Source organism: Saccostrea echinata, unplaced genomic scaffold, assembly GCF_033153115.1.
Source record: "Saccostrea echinata isolate AGI-Se365-2 ecotype Australia unplaced genomic scaffold, CSIRO_AGI_Sech_v1 ptg000022l, whole genome shotgun sequence".
Taxonomy (NCBI): Eukaryota; Metazoa; Mollusca; class Bivalvia; order Ostreida; family Ostreidae; genus Saccostrea; species Saccostrea echinata.
In genome coordinates this window covers 18,270,460-18,291,894 of record NW_026889771.1, presented here as the reverse complement: position 1 = coordinate 18,291,894, position 21,435 = coordinate 18,270,460, and the positions used below count along the sequence as shown (strand labels likewise).

Genomic DNA, 21,435 nt, shown 5'->3' with positions numbered 1-21,435 from the left:
GGGACCCTTTCAAATACAAGTACATTTACTTTGTTATACATCAACCCCTGTATTTGTGCCATTTGGCAACTTTGATGGGACGGGCAACAAAGATAAATGCATTGAAGAAGTATCATAGTGGGTAACTTGAAACAGTTTTTTGTATGTGCTGGAGTGTAACCAACTGAAAATAAAACTAGAAAAGATTTAATTTTGGTAAATAACTACAATTATAGTTTCACTGAGAGTAGTTTTGTAAAATAGTTTCAGTGCAAATGTTACCAATCAAATTGACAATGTTCCAAAAATCGAATTTCCATGCAGTGAGGTAGATTATTAAGGTCTTCCGTCTTCAGCGGAAGACCTTCTTGTTTTTTTTAGGTTTCTTTTCCACTATTTTTTGTTATTATTAAGGTCTTCCGTCTTCACGGAAGACCTTATAGTGATTCTACTGTTTCTTATTATTAAGGTCTTCCGACTTCCTTCGGAAGACCTTATTGTTTTCCTTCTGTTTTTTATTATTATTATTCCACTTTTCATAGTACAGGCGATATCTCAGCTGTGCGTGGTTCAATTGAAAAGATTTTCTCAGGGAAGATGCATCATGAAAATATCTCCAGGGGTGTCCCTCACATTTTTGAAATTCACTTCCGTTCGCGATTTTTGGGGGAAAATTGTATTTTTTGAATGGAATTTTGTCCGTTAATTTTCTCGAGAACTGCTAAAGATATGAAATTGAAACTCACTGACTTGATAGAACATCGAATGGAGATATGGTGATCGACCTTTATTTTTCGTCGTTCATACTTCTGGTAGCGAACGGAAGTGAATTTAAAAATGTTAAATTTGCAACTTTTTTGTTTTTCAATCTTTTTCTTTAGGATTTACAGGGTTTATAGAGTGTCTTACAAGAATTCTAAATATGTATTCAATATTTTGATGCGTGCATTTTTTGCAGATATGACCGATCCAAACTTTGTCCCACTGTCTGGGGTTCGAATCCTGCTGGAGGCAGTTAATTTTTTTCTTTGTTTCTCTCTTTTTTCAGTTGCTAATGACTTTTCTCTCTTTCTCTCTTTGAAAACATGTATGGTAGTTTATGCTGATTTTTAAAAGCTTTTTTGTCAGAGATTCTGTAGAAAACCTTTCGACATATACTGAATATCTTTGCACCTATAATATGTCTTTCTAAAACTATTTTAAGGATTTCATGCTTGTCCCCAAAGCTTGACCCATTCAAAAGTTGTCATCCCTTTTGCAATAAAACCTTGTTTTCGCTATTCCTCCGAAACCGTAAACCATAGAGATTCCAAACCTTCATGAGTGTCTTCGACTCATTTAGTACTCTCTTCATTCTATGAGAAGAAGATTTTTTCTATATATTCTTACGTAAAACTTTGATAACCCATTGTGGCCCCACCCTATCCCTTGGGGGTCATGATTTAAAACTTGAATCTACACAATCTGAGGAAGCTTCCGGGTCAATATGATTAATCATGGCTCTGCTATTCTTGAGAAAATGATTTTTAAAGTTCCTAAATATTCCTATGTAAAATTCTGATCCCCCATTGTGGCCCCATCCTCACCCCGGGGTCATGATTTGAACAACCTACCCTACCTGAGGATGCTTCCATGTAAATATCACCAATCATTGCTTTGCTGTTCTTGAGAAGAAGATTTTTAAAGATTTTTCCTATATATTTCTTGGTAATACTTTGATCACCCATTGTGGCCCCACCCTACCCCTGGGGGTCATGATTTGAATAAAATTGAATCACATTATGTCAAGAAGCTTTCACATAAATTTCATCTTTTCTAGCAAAGTGGTTCTTGAGAAGAAGATTTTTAAATACACCCACCCAATTTTTCACTATTTCTTAATTATATCCTGTTGGAAGAGGGTGTGGCCCTTCATTTGAACAAACTTGAATCCCTTTCACCCAAGGAAACTCTGTGCCAAGTTTGGTTGAAATAGGCCCAGTGGTTCTTGAGAAGAAGTCGAAAATGTGAAAAGTTTATGACAATGATGACAGACAATGGACAAATTTTGATCAGAAAAGCTCACTTTAGCCTTCGGCTCAGGTGCACTAAAAAGACCAATTTTGCTATTCAAATATTTATATTTGATTGAACACCCCTTCCCTCATCTTTTATCTTTCTATACGTAAATTAACATAAATCTATTTAAAAATCAGAAAGAAAAATGTCAGTTAAATGCAACCTTCAACATGTAAAACTCCAATATTCAAAAAAATTTAAATGATCATTTCTTTTTAAGAAACTTGGATGGAATTCAATATTCCTTAAAACCATAATAATATAGAGGAACGTTTACAAGATTAACATTCTCGTCCATACATATACGACCTAACACTAATATGTAGACGATATCTCTTATGAGTGAGAATTTAAATTGGTAAACAAATTACCATATCACACGTCTAATTTACTGCATTTCATAATTATTGATTTTCTGAAGCCAACATTTACTGGGGCAACTATTGTCTTATCTAGTCTACCTGAGCTCTATATGCACTGACGCGACACGAAATGTCATTCGCACATATGCCTAACTGCTTACTGAAAAAACAAACAAGGGTGACAAAGAAAACACGACATGTCCATTGCTAAAAATAATTTTCTGTTCTTTTAAATTTCTTTTCACGTACCTCTTCCGAAAAATAAAAATTGTTGAAAATGTTAAAAATTTCTGAATTTGACAATTGTCAAGCCAATTTAAATGGTCGTCAATTTGGTGATTTACAGAAAATTTTTAGGCACTAATCAAAAATTTTAGGTGCCATGGTGTGACTAAATTAGTCACCAATTAGAGCCCTGTACTGGTATATATGAACTCTGAAACTGAGCTAAATGCAAGTCTGATGGATGCACATGTGGAAGGACATAAGACAAAGATGACAACACTTTATGCCTTGCAATATTTAAAGCAAGACAAAACAAAATGTCAATCCTTATCTTTGACCTTGGTAGACATTAAAGATCAATCTTGCCTTAGTCTTGTTTTCTCTTCTTCTTCTAGAAAAGGTCCAAACAAGGAAACCAAGTCCCCTTTGTTGAAATCTGGAAATTATAAAGTATATAATTTAATAATCCACTTACTATGATGCAAAAACATAACAGAGGAACTGTAAGCACCGAGTTCACAAATTGATACTTCCTGCTCCAATGTGAGTATAGAGGCAATTAAGTTTATTCTTTTCATACAGCCTTTGGCATTCAGAGTATCAATAGCATATTTCTTGACTAATAACATGCAGGCTTCCTATCCAAAGAATTAAGATGAAATCACCAGTAATAAATATCAACCGCCATGCCGAAATCACTCATATTTTTCTTGACACATGCCATGCGGGCTTTAAGGTATACGCTGAGAATTTTTAATTTAATTTGGAGTTAAGAGAAAGTCTTAACTTCACATGTTTATCAAAGTTCTACATTTCAGTGTATTTTACTGTTTCTTAGAATTCTCAACGTAATAATACAGTGAGATATAATTTTTGTTGTGAAACTAACATGCATGTCCTCGCCAGAAAAATCTGACATCCTATCAGTCATGGAAGACTCAGACAGTGCGTCTTTTGGGGAGTTTGATAGCAAGGATATTAGAAAGGCAGAGAAAAAGAAAATGAGATAAGAGGGCTAGAAGTTTAAAGTCAACTGCAGATTTGCAGTACAAAATGCACCTACAAATTGAACAAGGGCAAAGCCATCCTCGGCATGTAAAAAAGGTGGCAAGCATAAAAGTTCAGGAAGTAATGAAAATGCAAGAGGCCCATGGGCCACAATACTCATCTTAATCAATATGGTCATGCTGTTCTTCATCAGCAGATTTTTTCTATTACCGTAATTTTTGGACTATATGTCAATGGGGTATACAGGTCGAAAGGCTTATTTTTAGCCTTAATTTAAAAAAAAAAACTTTGTTAGGGCGAATTCGGAGCATAGGACGAGGCGTCTATCAATTTTCTAGAAATCCTTGCGTAGATACTACGTATCAGAACATAAAAACATCTTGTAAACCGTGACATTATCGTACTGATAATAAGGCCATAATATAAAAATTTCCTAGATTCTCATCCCCGCCCACCCCGATTTTTAGCTCTACTGGTCAGACACCAGAAGAGCTTATGCGATAGTAAGGTGTCCGTCGTCCATCCGTCTGTCTGTCTGTCCGTCCGTCCGTCTGAAAAACAATTTTTCAAAACGCTCTCCTCCTACAGTTTTGGTCTGATTTCAATATCACTTGGCACATAAGTAGACTACACTAAGATACATAATTCTGTGTATTGATTTTAAATTCTGATGAATGGTGTTGCCATGGTTACTAAAAATAGAGATTTCTGGGAAATACTTTCAAAATGCTACTCCTCCTCCAGTTTAAGTCTGATTTCAATAAAACTTGGCACACAAGTAGATTACATAAAGATACATAATTCTGTGTATCGGTTTTTGATTTCAATGAACGGTGTTGCCATGGTTACTAAAAATAGAAATTTCCTTGAAAAACTTTCAAAACGCTACTCCTCCTACAGTTTTGATCTGATTTCAATAAAACTTATCATATAAGTAGACTACACTAAGATACATAATTCTGTGTATTGATTTTTGAATTTAATGAACAGTGTTGCCATGGTTACTAAAAATAGAAATTTCTCTGTAATACTTTCAAAATGCTACTCTTCCCACAGTTTTGATCCGATTTCAGTATAACTTAGCACACAAGTAGACTACACTAAGATACATAATTCTGTACATCTTTTTTTTTGTTTTGATTTCGATGAATGGTGTTGCCATGGTTACTAATAATAGAAATTTCCTTGAGGTACTTTCAAAATGCTACTCCTCCTACAGTTTTGATCTGATTTCAGTATAACTTGGCACACAAGTAGACTATACTAAGATACATAATTCTATTTATTGGTTTTTGATTTCGATGAACGGTGTTGCCATGGTTACTAAAAATAAAAATTTCTGTGAAATACTTTCAAAATGCTACTCTTCCTACAGTTTTAGTCTAATTTCAGTATAACTTGGCACACAAGTAGACTACACTAAGATACATAATTGTCTTTAATGTTTTTTTTTTTGATTTTGTTGAATGATGTTGCCATGGTACTAAAATCGCAATTTCTGTAAAATTCTTTCAAAAGGCTACTCCTCCAACAGTTTTAGTCTGATTGCAATAAATCTTGCCACAAAAAGAGACTAAACCAAGGATCATTATTCTATTTATTGCTGTTGCAAAGTTTCAAGTCCAAGTGCTACTTTTATCTTCCTTCATTATAAGTACAAACCAGTAGAGCTACAGTCTCGTCAGAGACTTCTGGTTTACCCCCACCTTGATTTTCCTATTTCTGTTTTTCTTCGTCTTAATTCTGATCAGGATCAGTATTTAACTTCCATTCAACTTTCATTTTTAATCCCACGAATGTTGGCATAATTTTGACAGCTGACAAGATGGTAACTGTTGTAATATGTATTAAACAGGGATCATTGGTTGTGAAAGATTGGTGATGATGTGTTGTAAGAGATATGCATATTTAAATGGACCTCTACTATGACTTTTATTCAGGCATTATAAATACATCTGCACCGATTGATCAGTTCAACAAAAAGTCTGCACAATGGAAAAAATAAAAAATATAAAATAAAATCCATCCGCCCACCTCGATTTTTCAAAAACTTCGGATGAGAATCTAAGTATTTTTTTATTATGGCCCAAAGTAATATATTTGTCTAAAACATTTTTAATTGGGTTTTATATATACAAACGTTTCTTCAGTTGAAACTTCCTTGAATTGTGCTACAATGTATTTTTCTCCAAGTTGCCTGTTCACTGCTGTTGTAGTTTGATGCTGTCATTAAACAAATATCCATAAATATGGTAGTATACAATAGCTATTTATTAGGGAAATACTCTAGACCAAACAATAATTATTTCCATTTTAGAACATCATGGACACATTCTTAATATATTTCATTTAAACATTATTTACAATATTCATGGATTCACCAACTTTGATGACTGCCATTTTTGTATTTTCTTGGCTAGGGATTTGCTAACACACACAAATGACTATTACATGTACTAGTAAGCAATTGAAATTAATCATATTTTCATGCTCTAATTTTGCATGTGATATTGTTGTAAAAATAAATTTAATTGAGAGTACATTCACAATTTAACAGTCATCATGAATTTCACAGCTCTAGTGTTAAGTTCAATGATGTGTAGCACTAATAAGTCAGCCCGCGTACCCCTATTACGGCACGTGGATCTGTTAATCATGCCCCGCAGGTGATTGACCCAACACAGGTGTTAACACCTTTTTGTACACAGTGTATATCCCTTTATCAATCAGACAATTAAAATTCCCACAGAAGCCATCGTTGAATATTTCAGAGTACCCCTTGGGTACGAGGAAGTTTCACTTCTTACATTTCAAGAAAATTTATTATTTTTTAATGGTTTCTAAGTCAACCTATTTTATGTTAGCGATAAATGAATTTATAACTTCCAAAAACAAATGCATTTAATAATAAATTCAAGATAAGTGTGTTTTATTAGTTATTAATCTAAAAAAAAAAATATTTATGACCAGCGGTATATTTGGTAAGTAAAATTAAGAAAATAACTGGCAACAATTTATTTTGTGAAGGCATTTTACATTTTAAAAAAATCATAAAACAATGAAAAGAATATTTACTAGGTAGACTATTTCAATTCGTTGTTATACATAAATCATAAAAAAGATGATGATTATTTTCCCAATTGCTGATTGTGAAAACTATCCATATTTTAAATGTCAATACGGTTGCGATTTTATTTATCTTCATATATTTTGCATGAACAGAGGAATGGAGGAAATTCGGATTAAGAAAAAAAAGACGACTGTTTTTACAAATAAGTAAGTATATCATGTAGTACTGCTAAGTGTATTAGGTGAAGGAGATTAACGACCAATGGAGACATACAACTTTGATTTTTTTTTTAATTTGGGGAAAATACCAGTCCTGCTTTTTAGCTTTAAAATTTGGGCCTAATTCCTGCATGCCCATAGGACTTATCTGATTTTGAGCTTTACTGGCCCCCAGCCAATTTTACTTGCCTCGGGCCTTGGACCTGTGGGTTTTGCTAATAACTGAAAATAAACTCCAAAGTGACAGTGCAGTACTGTAAACACCTTCCAGGTATTATAGCCTCGCACTCACCACTCGAAATGTCATGTTCAACTCGATCACACATGAAATGTCGTTTTTGGTTCTAGAACAATCATATAACTATGTCAAAAAATGTGCCTCAGTATAATATAATGATGCTTACATACTATTCAGGTAAAACAATCCATGTTTTGCTGTTTAATTTTATTTTATGATATGTTTCCTGCAATTAGTATCCATGATCTAAGTAAACATTGGAACCCCTTTTTCTGGACTATCGTACCCCTAAAGATCATGATTTCAACAAACTTAAATCTACACTATGTTAGGAAGCTTTCATATAAATTGCATCTCTTCTAGCCCAGTGGTTCTAGAGAAGATTTTTAAATGACCCCACCCCCCTATTTTTGTCTTTTCTTGATTATCTCCCCTTGGAAGAGAACAATGTCCTTCATTTGAACAAACTTAAATCCCCTTCACTCAAGGATAATTTGTGGCAAATTTGATTGGAATTGGTCCAGTTGTTCTTCAGAAGATATTGAAAATGTGAGAAGTTTAAGCATGATGCATGCCGACGGTTAAAAACAGATAGCAATAAGTCACCTGGGTGACTCAGGTGACCTAAAAATATAGGTTATTATGTAAAAAATTGATGTATTTCCTGAAAAATACTCAGGGGCTGCCAGCATGAAAAGTAGGTCATTGACCTAGTAATTTAAAAGTGAATAATAACACTACAATCATAGTTCTAAAATATACAATTGGTGGTTTTTTAATCTTATCAGTTGAAATTTTTTGTCATCTGAATAAACATCATCCTTAAACATAGCTTTGCTGTTCCCTAGAAGACAATTCATATAGAATCATATTTAAATTTGATCACCAATCATAGCCTGACCCTACCCCAATGGGTCATGATTTGAACAAACTTGAATCTACACTAAATGAGGATGCTTCCATATGAATGTGATTTATCATGACTATTTTGTTCTTGAAAAGAAAATTTTCAAGATTTTTCCTATGTATTCCTATGTAAAACTTCTAACATTTTTTTCACTTATATCATCATATTGTAAATGCATTCTAGTTTAAAATCCTGAAGTGGCAATAGAATAGACAATTGGATTAAAAAGTTTCAGAATTTTTATTAGTAAAATTTCTTTTGAAAAAAGAAAATATCATTACACCTTAAAAGACTTTCTAAAATACATAATCACAAGAAATTATAGTTTTTTATGCTTCAAAGTGGTAAAAGGGGTATAAATTATTAAATCTAGACCTTGAATGCGTATCTTCTCTTGTACATGTGACAAAAAAGTGACTTTTTGATTGTTATTTTACATTTTTCTTTCGATTCTGGTTTGAAAAGTTTTAACAAGAAAAAAATATGAAGCAATAAAATTCCCCAAAATTCACTTTTTTGTCCATTCAAATCAATTCTTTAAATCTAAGCCAAAAAAGAATTGTTATATACGAGTTCTCTTACGAAAAATACTAGATTTTGAAGTGACCCTATGTTACATTATTGTGTTGCACTCCTGACATCTGATATGTATTTTATTTAACATTGTTTTAAAAATTATAACACACAATAACCTATTCTTACTTTGTAAATCAATTTGTCATGTTGATATTTTTCCTCGTTTACAGCAGGTTTTTCATATTTTGAAGACCTTAAAACATGATTATTTGCAAAGTGTAATATATATAAATTAATTGTATCTAAAATATATCTGAAATGATGAAAACTATTCCCTGAATTGACTGTAAAATTTCTGTAAATTGTTAACAGACATAGTGTTTTGAACATCAGATAGTATCAAGCATTTTTTTCAACTTATTTTTTAGTAAAGATAGTTAAAAAGCATCAGTAATTATGAAGCAGTTTTGTTGCACTCTTGACTGCAGTAAAGTTTAAAATAAAAACCATAGAACACAAAAATTCATAAAGTGTGGGCAACATCAAGTGGTAATGAAATTGTGCAATACTTATAGTCCAATACTTCATAATTAAAACAGATGAAAGTATTTAAAATTCGCATTTTATCTGGAATTATACCCTATTTTATGCCAAAAAACTAGCTTAAATATATATTTAGAAGATAAAATATATTTTAAAGCATATTTTCCTTTAGAAGACAAACACAGTAACCCACCAGAAAAATTCTACTCATCATTTTTTCTTTATTTTTATTCTTATTGGATGATTTATAATTCTAACATATTTGATGCACTCCTGACCAAAAAGCATCGGGGCCTTTAAAGTAGAATTGTGAAGTGAAAATTACATAAGAACTTGTTCTGTTGTTTCAGTGAAGTTGAGGAGGAATTACTTGAATTTTATGACAATGTTTTAGTGTGTTTATTTTTAACGTTCATTAACAAAAATCACAAAATAGATAAAAACACATCTGAATTGATAAAATTGAAAAAGGAAGGATTTTAATAATAAAACTGTCAATAATTTAGCATTAAATTATACAAAAAAATCATTATTAATTAATGAATACTTCTAAGCATGAATAGAAGTCTTTTCGTCACACAATTTGAATCTTTAAAAAAAATGTGTTGCACTCCTGACCATAGAAATATGGATCTGAAGCACAGACAGATCCTGTAATTGATAAATCTATTTGGTAAAAATGTTCTTTGTGTCTTTATTTTCCAAAATAAAAATCAGAAAATCATATAATGATAACAGTTTTTTCATGCTTGGGAGCAAAACATCAAATGTTGCACTCCTGACATTTTTGGGTATGCACATATACTTGACTCTCATTAATGCTGCTTGTGATTTATATAACATTTTTAAGTTTTAAAATGTATATCAGTTATTATTTTACACTTCCAAAATTCTTTTTTTGTCTTAATTTTCTATCAGAATTTTACAATTGATGTTTTTTTGGCAACACTACATTTTTTCTGTTGCACTCCTGACATGGTATAACATTTCTTTAAACATCAGCCATGACTACAACCTGATTAAACAAAAGTTATGACAGTCCACATATAAAGCTCAATACTTTGAATATTATCAGGAAAGTCTTTATTTTCAACATGAAGCATTATTTTTTTATTTCATAGATCTCCAAAAAATATTGAAATTTCAAAATGTCAGAAAAAGGTGTTGCACTCCTGACAATTTTAGCATCATTTTTGGGTATAACTTTTTTGTTAATTGAGATATCAATGAGATATTTGGCAGGTATTTAGACACTATCTAAAGACATATACTGAGACATAGAAATTTTATCTGTTTTCATTGCCTGTATTTTTAGTGTGGGTTGATAAATATGCATTTGGTCATTTTTTTTTTTAATTCACCCATCTACACTTCCTGAGGATGCTTTCATACAAATATGACAAATCATGACTTTGCTGTTCTTGAGAAGAAGATTTTTCCTATGTATTCCTATGTAATACTTTGATTTTTCATATTGACCCCTACCTACCCTTTGGGGGGGGGGGGGGGTCATGTTTTGAAGAAAACTGAAAATACACTACTTAAGGATGCTCCCAAACAAGTATCACTAATCGTGACGTTGCTGTTTATGATAAGAAGAATTTTCAAGATTTTTCCTATGTATTCCTAATAAAAATTTGATTGTCCATAGTGGCCCACCCTACTCCCGGGGGGGGGGGGGGGATTTATACTTTGAACAAAACTGAATCAGCACTATCTAAGGATGTTTCCATATAAATATAACCATGATTTTGCTGTTTTTGAGAAGAATTTTATACATTAATTATTATATTAATTGCCCAGGAGCAGAGAAATTTTCAAAGAACTAACGCATTTTCACTTTATAATCAACAGAGCTACAACACAACCCCCCCCCCCCCCCCCAAACACCTGAACCCCCAATCCTGGGGCCACAAATTTCATTTTAGAAGAAGCACCCTAATGCTCTTCATAATTTTGCACTTAGTTTATCTGGTAAATATCAAAGAGCAAAGAAGTTTTTTTGAAAAAGAATTGATGCATTTTCACTAAATAATCAACTGCCTCACTAACACCAGAACCCCTGGTCAAGATGCTAAGGAATTCGAAATTTTAGAAGAGGCACCCTAGCTCATCATAACTATTCACTTTATTTGTTTGCTCAATACCCAATAGTATAGAAGAAGATTTTTAAGAAATAATGCATTTTCACTATATCATCTTTTTCACTATATCTCTCAGTTGATTCGATACGCAAGAGCATGCTCTATGTATGAACAATTTCTAAAATGACATAAATTATTGACAAACAAGTTGATGAAACAAGAATATCAGCAGTCTCATTTAAAGTCATCATTTCGTAAGTTCTATGGTCGATACAATGACCTTGTCAGCAAATACGATTTATCATTGAGTCAAATGCTGACTGATGTTTTTCATGCTGGTTGTTGGGCCATTGTTTGCGCACTGGGTTGTCGACGGATTTTTCCAGATCGTGGCAGGGAGCGTGCGGCGGGTGTGACTGGTCGGCAGGGGATGCTCACTCCTCCATGGCGCCTGGTCCCACCTCTGATGTTTTAGAGGTCCCTGTTTGCTCTGCTCCTATTTTGTAATGTTTAATGGACTTTTGGGCTTGAATACTGTTCGTTATCTCCATATATTTCATGATCTATAGAGCCCCTCCCCCATTCCACCAGCAACCTTTACCCTGGGGCCACAAATTTCATAATTTTGGAAGAAACAATTTACTCATTATAACTATGCTATGCACTCTATGTTTATCTGCTAAATATCCAGGAGCAAAGAAGAAGCTTTTCAAAGAATAAATGCATTTTCTCTTTATAATTAATAGAGCCCTGGCCTTACACCAGCACTAGAACCCAGAGGCCATGAAATTCACAATTCTAGAACAGGCACCCTTGCTAATTATATCTATTCACATCACAAAGTGTGTATGTTGCTTATCACCCATGAGCACAGACAAAGATTTTCAAAGCAATTTATAGTGCATTTTAACAATATGATCTACAGTGGAACCCCACACCCCCCTACCCATCCACCTGAACCCTTGACATTGGGGCCATATATTTCATAATTTTGGAAGAAGCATTCTTACTTATAATAAAAATGCTCTAGGTTTTTCTGCAAAATACCCAGGAGCAAGAATATTTTCAAAGAATTAATGCAATTTCACTGTATAATCAGTAGACCCAGACCTTATACCAGAAGCCTGATCAAGGGACTATAAAATCCAAAATTTAAGAAGAGGCAGCCTTGATCATTGTAACTGGGCACTAAATTTATCTGCTCAATAGCCAGGAGCAAAGAGGATTTTTAAAGAATTAATGCAAATTTCACTACATAATCTAAAGAACCCCATCAAACACCAGAACATGATCCAGGGGCCAGAAATTGTAAATTCAAGAAAAGGCAGCCTTGGGAACCATAACTATGCAATAAGTTTGTTTGCTTAATACCCAGGAGCAGAGGAAAATTTCAAAGAACTAATGCAGTTTCACTATATAATCAATAGAGCCCTATCCTAATGCATGAACCCCTGATCCAGGGGCCATGAATTGTAAATTTAAGAAGAGTCAGCCTTCCTCATCAAAACTATGCAATAAGTATGTTTGCTTAATACCCTGAAGCAGAGAAGAAGATTTTTAAAGAAATAAAGCACTTTCACTATCTATAGATCTCCAACCTAGCATCAGAACTCCTGACCCAGGGGCCATGAATTTCACAATTTTGGTAGAGGACTTAATGCTCATTACAATCATGCCAACAGTTTGACTGCTTGATGTCCAGGAAAAAAAGGAGATTTTTACAAATTGCATCAATTTTGATAGATTCAGCCTCATCCCTTAGGCCTGGAATGGACAGGGACAATGAAAATCAGAATTTTGATTCCCCTTCAACCATAGATGATATATGCCAAAGATTGCTGAAATTGATTTAGGGGTTCCAGAGAATAAGCTGAAAATATTCAAATGTTAATGCAGGACCAACAATGCATTACCATGGACAAAAACAGATAGTAATGGGTCACCTTAATAACTCAGGTAACCTAAAAACTGACCTGGGGGTCATATCTGGTTGAAGTTTTAAGTAAGAAAGATTAAATTTTTGAATGAACTAGGAAAGAAAGAAGTTACCTTCTAAGTTTCTTTCAGCAACATCATGTTTATCATCCTGAGTTTTCTGTGAAAGGTAACTATGAACAAAATCCGAAAATGCTGTAGAACGATTCATTAGCTCATGAAAGGTTCCCACCTCAGAAACTTCTCCTTCATTTACTGTCACAATGAGATCTGCATAAGGAAGGAATCCTAATCCATGGGTCACAAGAATTCTTGTCTACAAAAATAAAATTGAAATTAATGGCCTATAGGAAAAATTGAAACCAAGAACATACCACGATTTGGAATAAATAATAGGTTACAATTTTATCAGAGGGAATAAAATGGTATTTGAAGTATATATGAAACAAGAGGACCTTGGGCCACAATAGTCACCTGACTCATCCCTGCTATTCAAAATCACACAAAAGGTGTGTTTGCCGGTGTCAATTTCGCCCCATGTCCAAATTAAATATTCCACAAAGTTCCCTCTGTGTATATTTTATGACATTGTCAATATATGTTTGTACACAGCTTCATTCATGTTTTATATAAATGTAAAAGTAACATAGTTGAAGATGATGTTGCACTATTTTGACATTGCTTTATACCATGTCATGAAGAAGAATGGAACACTATGGAACATCATGTTTTTTTTAAAACAACAGGCCCAAGGGCCTAGAATTGCTCTTCTGATAAAATGTATAACCTATCTCTATTGAGAGAAATATTTCAAGGACCCAAGATGCATCAACTGACAAAGATTGATAATTCTTATACTCATATTATTTGAAAAGTTTATGTACTGCCTATGATGGGCTGATTGTCATCGACGATCGATTGTCGGTCGTTAGGAGCTCTTCGATACTACTAATCAATTACAAAATAAATGTCGCCAACATCGCTAACAAAAAATAATATTGTAATACTTTAATTTCATTACCAAATCCATGTGCAAAGAGTTTTAAAGTAGTGATGAATGTTTAAAATATCGAAGGTATCCATGCCATGTTAATATTTTTACCGCCATGATCAAATATAGGGTGAGATTAATAACAGAAAAATGGACAATATTAAGAGGTTTTACAATATACAGGAAAACATTAATAGTACAGACGATCTGTAAATGTATTTATAATCAGGAGTACAAGTCCAAATTCTGGATAACTACTTTCTAAACTTGTAATTCCAAGAAATAAATACATGTAATGCAAGATGGGACTAATATCAGTAATATTCCCATTCATTTTTTTTAATTAGATTTTTTTTAAAGTAAATTACCATTCAATATATTTCTTTTAAAAGTAAAGAAATCCTATTTTCCACTTTATTATTAAAAGAAAAAAAATTAATAAACATTTTTGAATATAATTAATTAATGATTTTTTTGTAAAATTCTGAACTTAAATCTGAATAAGTTCAATTTTTCTTTATATTTATTTCATTTAAGTTAAAAATCCGATTATAATCGATTACTAATCAATTATGTGCAGCCGATTATTACTGATAATCGATTATGATTTTTTCCTGATTTCCCATCACAAGTACTGCCTTATTATTATTAGTCCAAAAGTAAGTCACGGTGACATATTTTTTAGTTGACGTATTTTGTCTCAGGACCCAAGATCTAACACCTGACAAAGTTTGATGATTCTAAGCCAATTAGCAACTGAAATATTAAAATATGCCATGAAATTTCAATGGTAGATCACAGTGACCTACTTTTCAGTTGAAACACTCCAAGGACCCAATATACAACAACTGAAAAAGTTTGATGATTCGAAGCAAATCAGTGTCTGACATACTTAAACTTTGTCATGAAATTCCAAAAGTAGATCATGGTTCCTTTCTTTTTAGCTGACACATTCCCAGGTTCAAAGATGCATCAACTGACAAAGTTTGATGATTCTGACCAAATTAGTATCTGAAATATTGAAATATAGCCATGACTTTCCAAATGTAGATCACGGTGACCTATTTTTGGATGACACACTCTGTGGACCCAAGATGCATCAATTAACAAAGTTTGATGTTTCTAAGTCAATTAGTATCTGAAATATTTAAAATTAGCATTTAAAAATTCAGTAAGTAGGTTATGGTTGACACACTCCGAGGACTTTAGATGCATCAACTGACAAAGTTTGATGATCCTAGGCTTCAAAGTGTCTAAAATATGCCTCTAAAACAATTTGAAAACAAGAGGCCCAAGGGCCTTGAATCACTCTATTAATAAATTGTACAACCTATCACCTCTATTTGAAGCCTCTAAGTATCCTGTATATTTAGAGAAAGCCTTGAAATTCCAAAAGTAGGTCAATGTGACCAACATTTTGGTTAAAACAATCTGAGAACCCAAGAAGTACCATCTGACAAACTTTGATGATTTGAAGCTCTTTATTAGGCCACAGTTTTTATTATTATTATTATTTTTTTTTTGGTTTATGATTTCCTGTCTAAAAAATATGCATTGGGTGGTTGAAAAATAAAAATAATTTAGGAATCACCTGATTTTGTTTTAGAATAGCAGGAATGCTGTTTTGAAAAAAAAAATACACACCAATTGTATTTATAAGCTTTATTGTTCTTGATAACTTTACTCTTTTTGTTAAATTTTAATGCATTTCTAATTTATAGACTGAATGTCATTTTCATTTAGTTCTGACATTTACTTGTCAACTAGTGCTTGGTTCAGGAATGTATACTCTTCAGTGATATGTGATGGTTACAAACCTCAATGTCCCCACAAACACAAAATAAGGGTTCAAAGTTAAAATTGAATTTATACTGAAGAAATACATATACATAATTGTTTAACAATTAAAAGTACAGGTGACTCTCGATCTCTTGAAGTTCAAGGGACCGCAAGAAAAGGTTCGAGAGATCGAGGGGTTCGAGAGATAGAAAGTGAATAAAATCCGGAATTTTCAGTTCCGATCTTCATTGTTCTACTATTATAAATACCGGAAGTATATGTTGATAATGACATTGCACATTTTCATTCGTATTTTACAGGTAATTCACTTGATTTCAACAACAACGGTCGTATTTTGAATAAATAAAACAAACTCTTTAAGTTTCAATATTTATTTATTCTCATTTCATGATAACATGAAACCTGAATAGCAATCATCGGTGTGGCTTCCCCCCGGTCTTGATCGGGTCCTTTGCCAGATTTCTCGTATTAAATCGGTATTCAATTCTTGAGCAAGGATTTCTTGTGCAATGTTTGTCTTACTGGGATTATGTAGACTCTAATAAAACTTCATAATCTTTGGAAAATTATTGACACGTCTTTTAAATTATTTTCTAAAAATTGTCGTCTCGCTGTCAAGTCAAATTAAGTTGTGAAGCAATTCGCTTATAATTTACAAATTATAACCAATTAATCATATCAACAATCGGATGCTCATAGGTATAGTGTCATCTATGTAAACACCCAATTAACACCTCCATGCCAGACCCAGGCGTTCACTGTTATCCAGGTAAGTCCAAGCTGCATTAATTTTACGCTTGATTTGCGTGTACACACGCACAATCAAAACTTCGAGAGATAGAGAGTAAAAAACAATGAAATGTGTATAACGGGACCCAGGTCTTGGTTCGAGAGATAGAGAACTTCGAGAGATCGGAAGTTCGAGAGATCAGAAGTAAATTTGCTTAGTTATATAGAGGAAAAAACGGGACCGGAGGTTCACTTCGAGAGATCGAGAACTTCGAGAGATCGGAGTTCGAGCCATCGAGAGTCACCTGTAATTGCTGAAATAAAGGTATTTATAATTTGATCAGTTTTTTTAACCTGCATCACTTAAGCCTAATAATTTCTAGATCAAGTCCTTCTTAAAATTTTTGTTGTGTGCCTGCACAGTATGTAGTGTTCATTATTTACTTAAGCACTTCAAAAGGCTTTGATCTAGATTGAGTATTAAATTCTCACAGATTTGTACTATTGGATTTAATTCTATATCCCCCGCGTGGCACAGTGGTTAGAGCGTCTGCCCTAGAGTCGCGGAGTAAGGAGTTGATCCTTATACGTCCCAGGTTCGAATCCCACTGTGGGACATGGAGACCGGTCCTTCGGATGAGACCATGTAAGCTGAGGTCCAGTGTTGCAGTAGGTGCTGGCACGAAAAAGATCCCTCACTGCTCAATGGCCCTAAGTGCCGAGTATAGGTCAAAATTTGTAGCCCTCCACCGGCAAGTGGTGATGTCTCCATATGAGTGAAGAATTCTCAAGAGGGACATTAAACAGCAAACAATCAATCAATCAATTTAATTCTATAATTTTACAAACCAATAGTTCATATTTATTTAAATATATATCCAGTGAAATTCATTTCAGCTTTACTTTAACCAAGACACATCTCTCAACACCAAAATAAATATCATTGTGTCCATTAGGTCAGGGTTGGGCACTCTCCAATATTCCAGTTCAAATCTAGCCAATTGAGACATTGCATTTAGAGAAATGGTGGTAAAGAGCATCATAATTCCTAGATTTCATTCACTTCCATGTAGAAAAGGTTCTTTAAATGTATGCCAATACTTTCAGTGAGGAGTTACCTTGTTTTTTTGACAGTAACCGTCCATGTGCTTATTTACGGTCATTTAAATGTTTGTAAAGGTTTCATATAATGATAAGCGCTTATTTGACTTAGATGCATTCTAAATTTTAAAATCCATTGTTAACCTGAGAAAAATCTGGAAAAAGATGTCAGGACAAAGACATTATTTTTATTTTCATGATTGGTGAAAATTTGGTTGGAGGAATCGTAAACCAAAAGAAAAAAAACTTTGGCCTTATCTAAAAAATTCAGATATAGCCATGAAATTCCAAAAGTAGGTCACAGTGACCTACATTTTTGGCAAACATACTCCAAGAACCAAGATGCATCAACTGACAATGTTTGATGACTCTAAGTCTCTTATTATTTGATATATTTAGGTATTGCTCTGAAATACCAAAAGTAGGTCACTCTGACCTACTTTTTGGTTGACCAACTCCGAGGACCCAAGAAACATCAACCGTCAAAGTTTGATAATTCTAAGCCAGTTAGTATCTGAAAATATTTAATTAGAGCTATAAAAGGCTAAAAGTAAGTCACTGTGACCTATTTTTCACTTGACACACTTTGTGGACCCAAGATGCATCAAATGACAAAGTTTGATGATTCTAAGCCAATTAGTATCTGAAAATATTTAAATATAGCCATAAAATTTCAAAAGTAGGTCACGGTGGGCCACTGTGACCTACTTTTTGGTTGAAATACTTTGAGGCTTTAAGATGCATCAACTGACAAGGTTTAATGATCATAGGCTTCAAAGTGTCCAAAATATGCCTTTAAAATGATTTGAAAATATGTTTTAAGGCCCCAAGATGCATCAACTTACAAGTTTGATGATTCTAAACATCTTGGTATCCAAAATAATGACCTTAAATGTTTGAAAATGATTAACCATAAAATTTAAAAAAGTAGGTCATGGTGACCTAATTTTTGGTTGACACACTTCAAGGGCCCAAGATGCATAAATTGACAAGATTTGATGATCATAGGCTTAAAATGTCCAAGATATGAATCAAAATGAAACTGCAAATGAATGCATGCAAAATTCAACAAGAGGCCCATGGGTCACATCACTCACCTGAGCACGTTGGCTAGAGAAGCAGAAAACAGTTCTGTTTAAAAAAGTTTAAATATAAAAGTGGGGGGGGGGGATAATTTTAACAAACTTAAATCTACACTACCTGAGAATGCTTCTGAAGTAATATGGCTAATAATGGCATAATGGCTTTGCTGTTCTTGAGAAAAAAAAATTTATTGACATATCCTTTATATAACTATGATCCCCTGTTATGGATCCTCTATACTGAGGGAGGGGGGGGGGCAAGGTTTGAACAAACTTGAATCTACACTATATGATGATGCTTTCATATAAATATGACCAATCATGGCTTTGCTGTTCTTGAGAAGAAGATTTTTCAAAATTTTTCCTATGTATTCCTTAGGTAAACTTTGATCACCCATTGTAGCCCCACCCTCCCCTGGGGGCCATGGTTTGAAAAAACTTGAATCTACACTACCTGAGGATGATTCCACTATGTTTGATTTTAACACAGTGATTCTTGAGAAGAAGATTTTTAAAAGATGTCAATAATTTTTCACAAATTTGTAATTATCTCCCCTTTGAAGAAGGCCTTGCCCTTCATTTGAACAAACTTCAATCCCCTTTACCCAAGGATACTTTGTGGCAAGTTTGGTTGAAACTGGCCCAGAGGTTATTGAAAAGAAGATGAAAATGTGAAAAGTTTACGATGACAACAACAATGATGACGTAGATGACAGACACGGACAAATTTCAATCAGAAAAGCTCACTTGAGCCTTCGGCTCAGGTGAGCTAAAAAGAAGATCACTGTGACCTACTTTAGAGTCAACATGACATGAGGTCTTAAGATGCTTCAAATGAAAGCAAAATATCAAAGTTTTAACAAAACATAATTTTGGGTCAACTTTGAAGTGATGATGATAATCTGCTAAGTGGTTCTTGATAAGAAAATTTTGTAGCAACCAGTACTTTTGTTTTTACTTCCCTACTTATCTCCTCTTGTTTAAGGGTCACATCCCTACTTTTAGTATAAATGAAAGAAAAAGTGAGCAAGCTCACATACCCCATGCTCCCCCAAAACTTGACAATGCAACACATAACGAATGGTACGGTGCACTTTAAATACACAGTATAATTCAAAAAGGGCATTACTTGCAAAAAATCATCACATCAAAACTTCTTGCATGTAAGGACATTCAAATCTTTGTCTGTTACAAATTTAATTGGGCTGAAGTTTCTAGATAAATAATGGAATCAAAATTTCTTTGTAATATACAAATCACACATTATGTGTGAAATACCTACAAAGTTTCAGAAAATTCAGTGCAGAAGTTATGTTGACAAACTATTATTTAAATTCCTCAGTGATTTTGATTTGTTAATGAGTGTAAGTCCATGTCCAATGTATGACAATTTACACATTTAAATAACTGATGGAAACAAAATTATGATGTTATATAAATTTATTTATATACTGTACTTATGAAATTATTTAAGGCAAAGCACTAATCTGAGGTATCTGTGGGTGTGGGTGTTTGTGGGAAGGGGGGGGGGGGGAGGGAGAGAACTCTTTGTGTACTTCTATCAAAGATTTTTTGTGTGTGTGTTGAATCATTAATATTTTGATCTTAAAATCAATAAGAGTTCTTTGAGGTTATAAAATATTTTAAAAAAATTTCATTACAAAAGCTGATTCCAGTGGATTTCCTAATTACTTAGCAGGAAAGTTTCTTCAATAATAGCCAGAACTCTGAGGGAAAAATAAAGGAATCGGAATTTTCTGGCAATATGCATATCTATACACTGTGTCCTAAATATATGCAAAGTATTAGGGCTGTGCGGTGCACCGAAAATTTCGGTGCATCACTGTTCATACTGTTCAATTCGGTGCACCGATCCAGAATTCCAGAATTTGGTTTGGTTCGATCCAAAATTTACATAAGATGTATAAACAAAAATGGCCGCCAATTGGAGATTGGAAGTGTTTGTTTTCATGATTTTAATACTTTTTATAATGATTGTGCCAGTTTGGAGTCAGTGATTTATTTTTTTTTTCATTTCACAAACACCTTTTACAATAGAGGTTAGTTTAAATTGGTATGAGCTAGTAAATAGCCCGACGGGCTAGTGAAAAGTAGCAGGTATTTTCTGAGTTTTGCTTTTAAATCCCCAACCAATGAAAAAAAAATCAAAGAGGTGTGGTTCTCTTGTTCATAAATCTCCTCTACCTAATTCTTTCAGCACTTCTACATTAGTTATTTATTTCTAAAACCCTTGAAAATGATTGTCTTCTTTTCTACTAATCCGAATTTCCTCCATCCTGATTTTATGGAAAATATATATAGATATCACATTAATTGATTAAATTATTTCCAACTTCTCAACTAATTAACTGGATCTGGTTGCACGAACGTTAGTTAAATGAAATCTCAGTTAGTGCCGTAACTAGCCGTTAAATTTTTAACGACGAGTTACGTAACTGTCAGTTAAAAAGCTGATGTTCGAAAGTTTATTAAAAATCAATTAGCTAACTCACATTTAATTGATGTCTTATAGTTAACTCTCTGTTAAATCATTCTGATTGTGTGCGTTTCCTATACCTACGGTGAAGT

At 33.3% G+C, this 21,435-nt stretch overlaps 1 protein-coding gene across 4 annotated transcripts in view; it reads right to left on the bottom strand.

Moving 5' to 3' along the window:
- The window catches only part of LOC133190567 (multidrug resistance-associated protein 1-like), a 962,792-nt gene that overhangs the window by 500,752 nt on the left and 440,605 nt on the right, over window positions 1-21,435 (bottom strand). For all 4 annotated transcript variants that reach the window (XM_061326266.1, XM_061326267.1, XM_061326268.1 and 1 more), the window contains 2 exons: window positions 13,258-13,459; window positions 2,991-3,060 (listed from right to left, as the gene is read on the bottom strand). In XM_061326266.1, coding sequence (XP_061182250.1) covers window positions 2,991-3,060; window positions 13,258-13,459 — 272 coding nt within the window. The remainder of the gene's footprint in view (window positions 1-2,990; window positions 3,061-13,257; window positions 13,460-21,435) is intronic.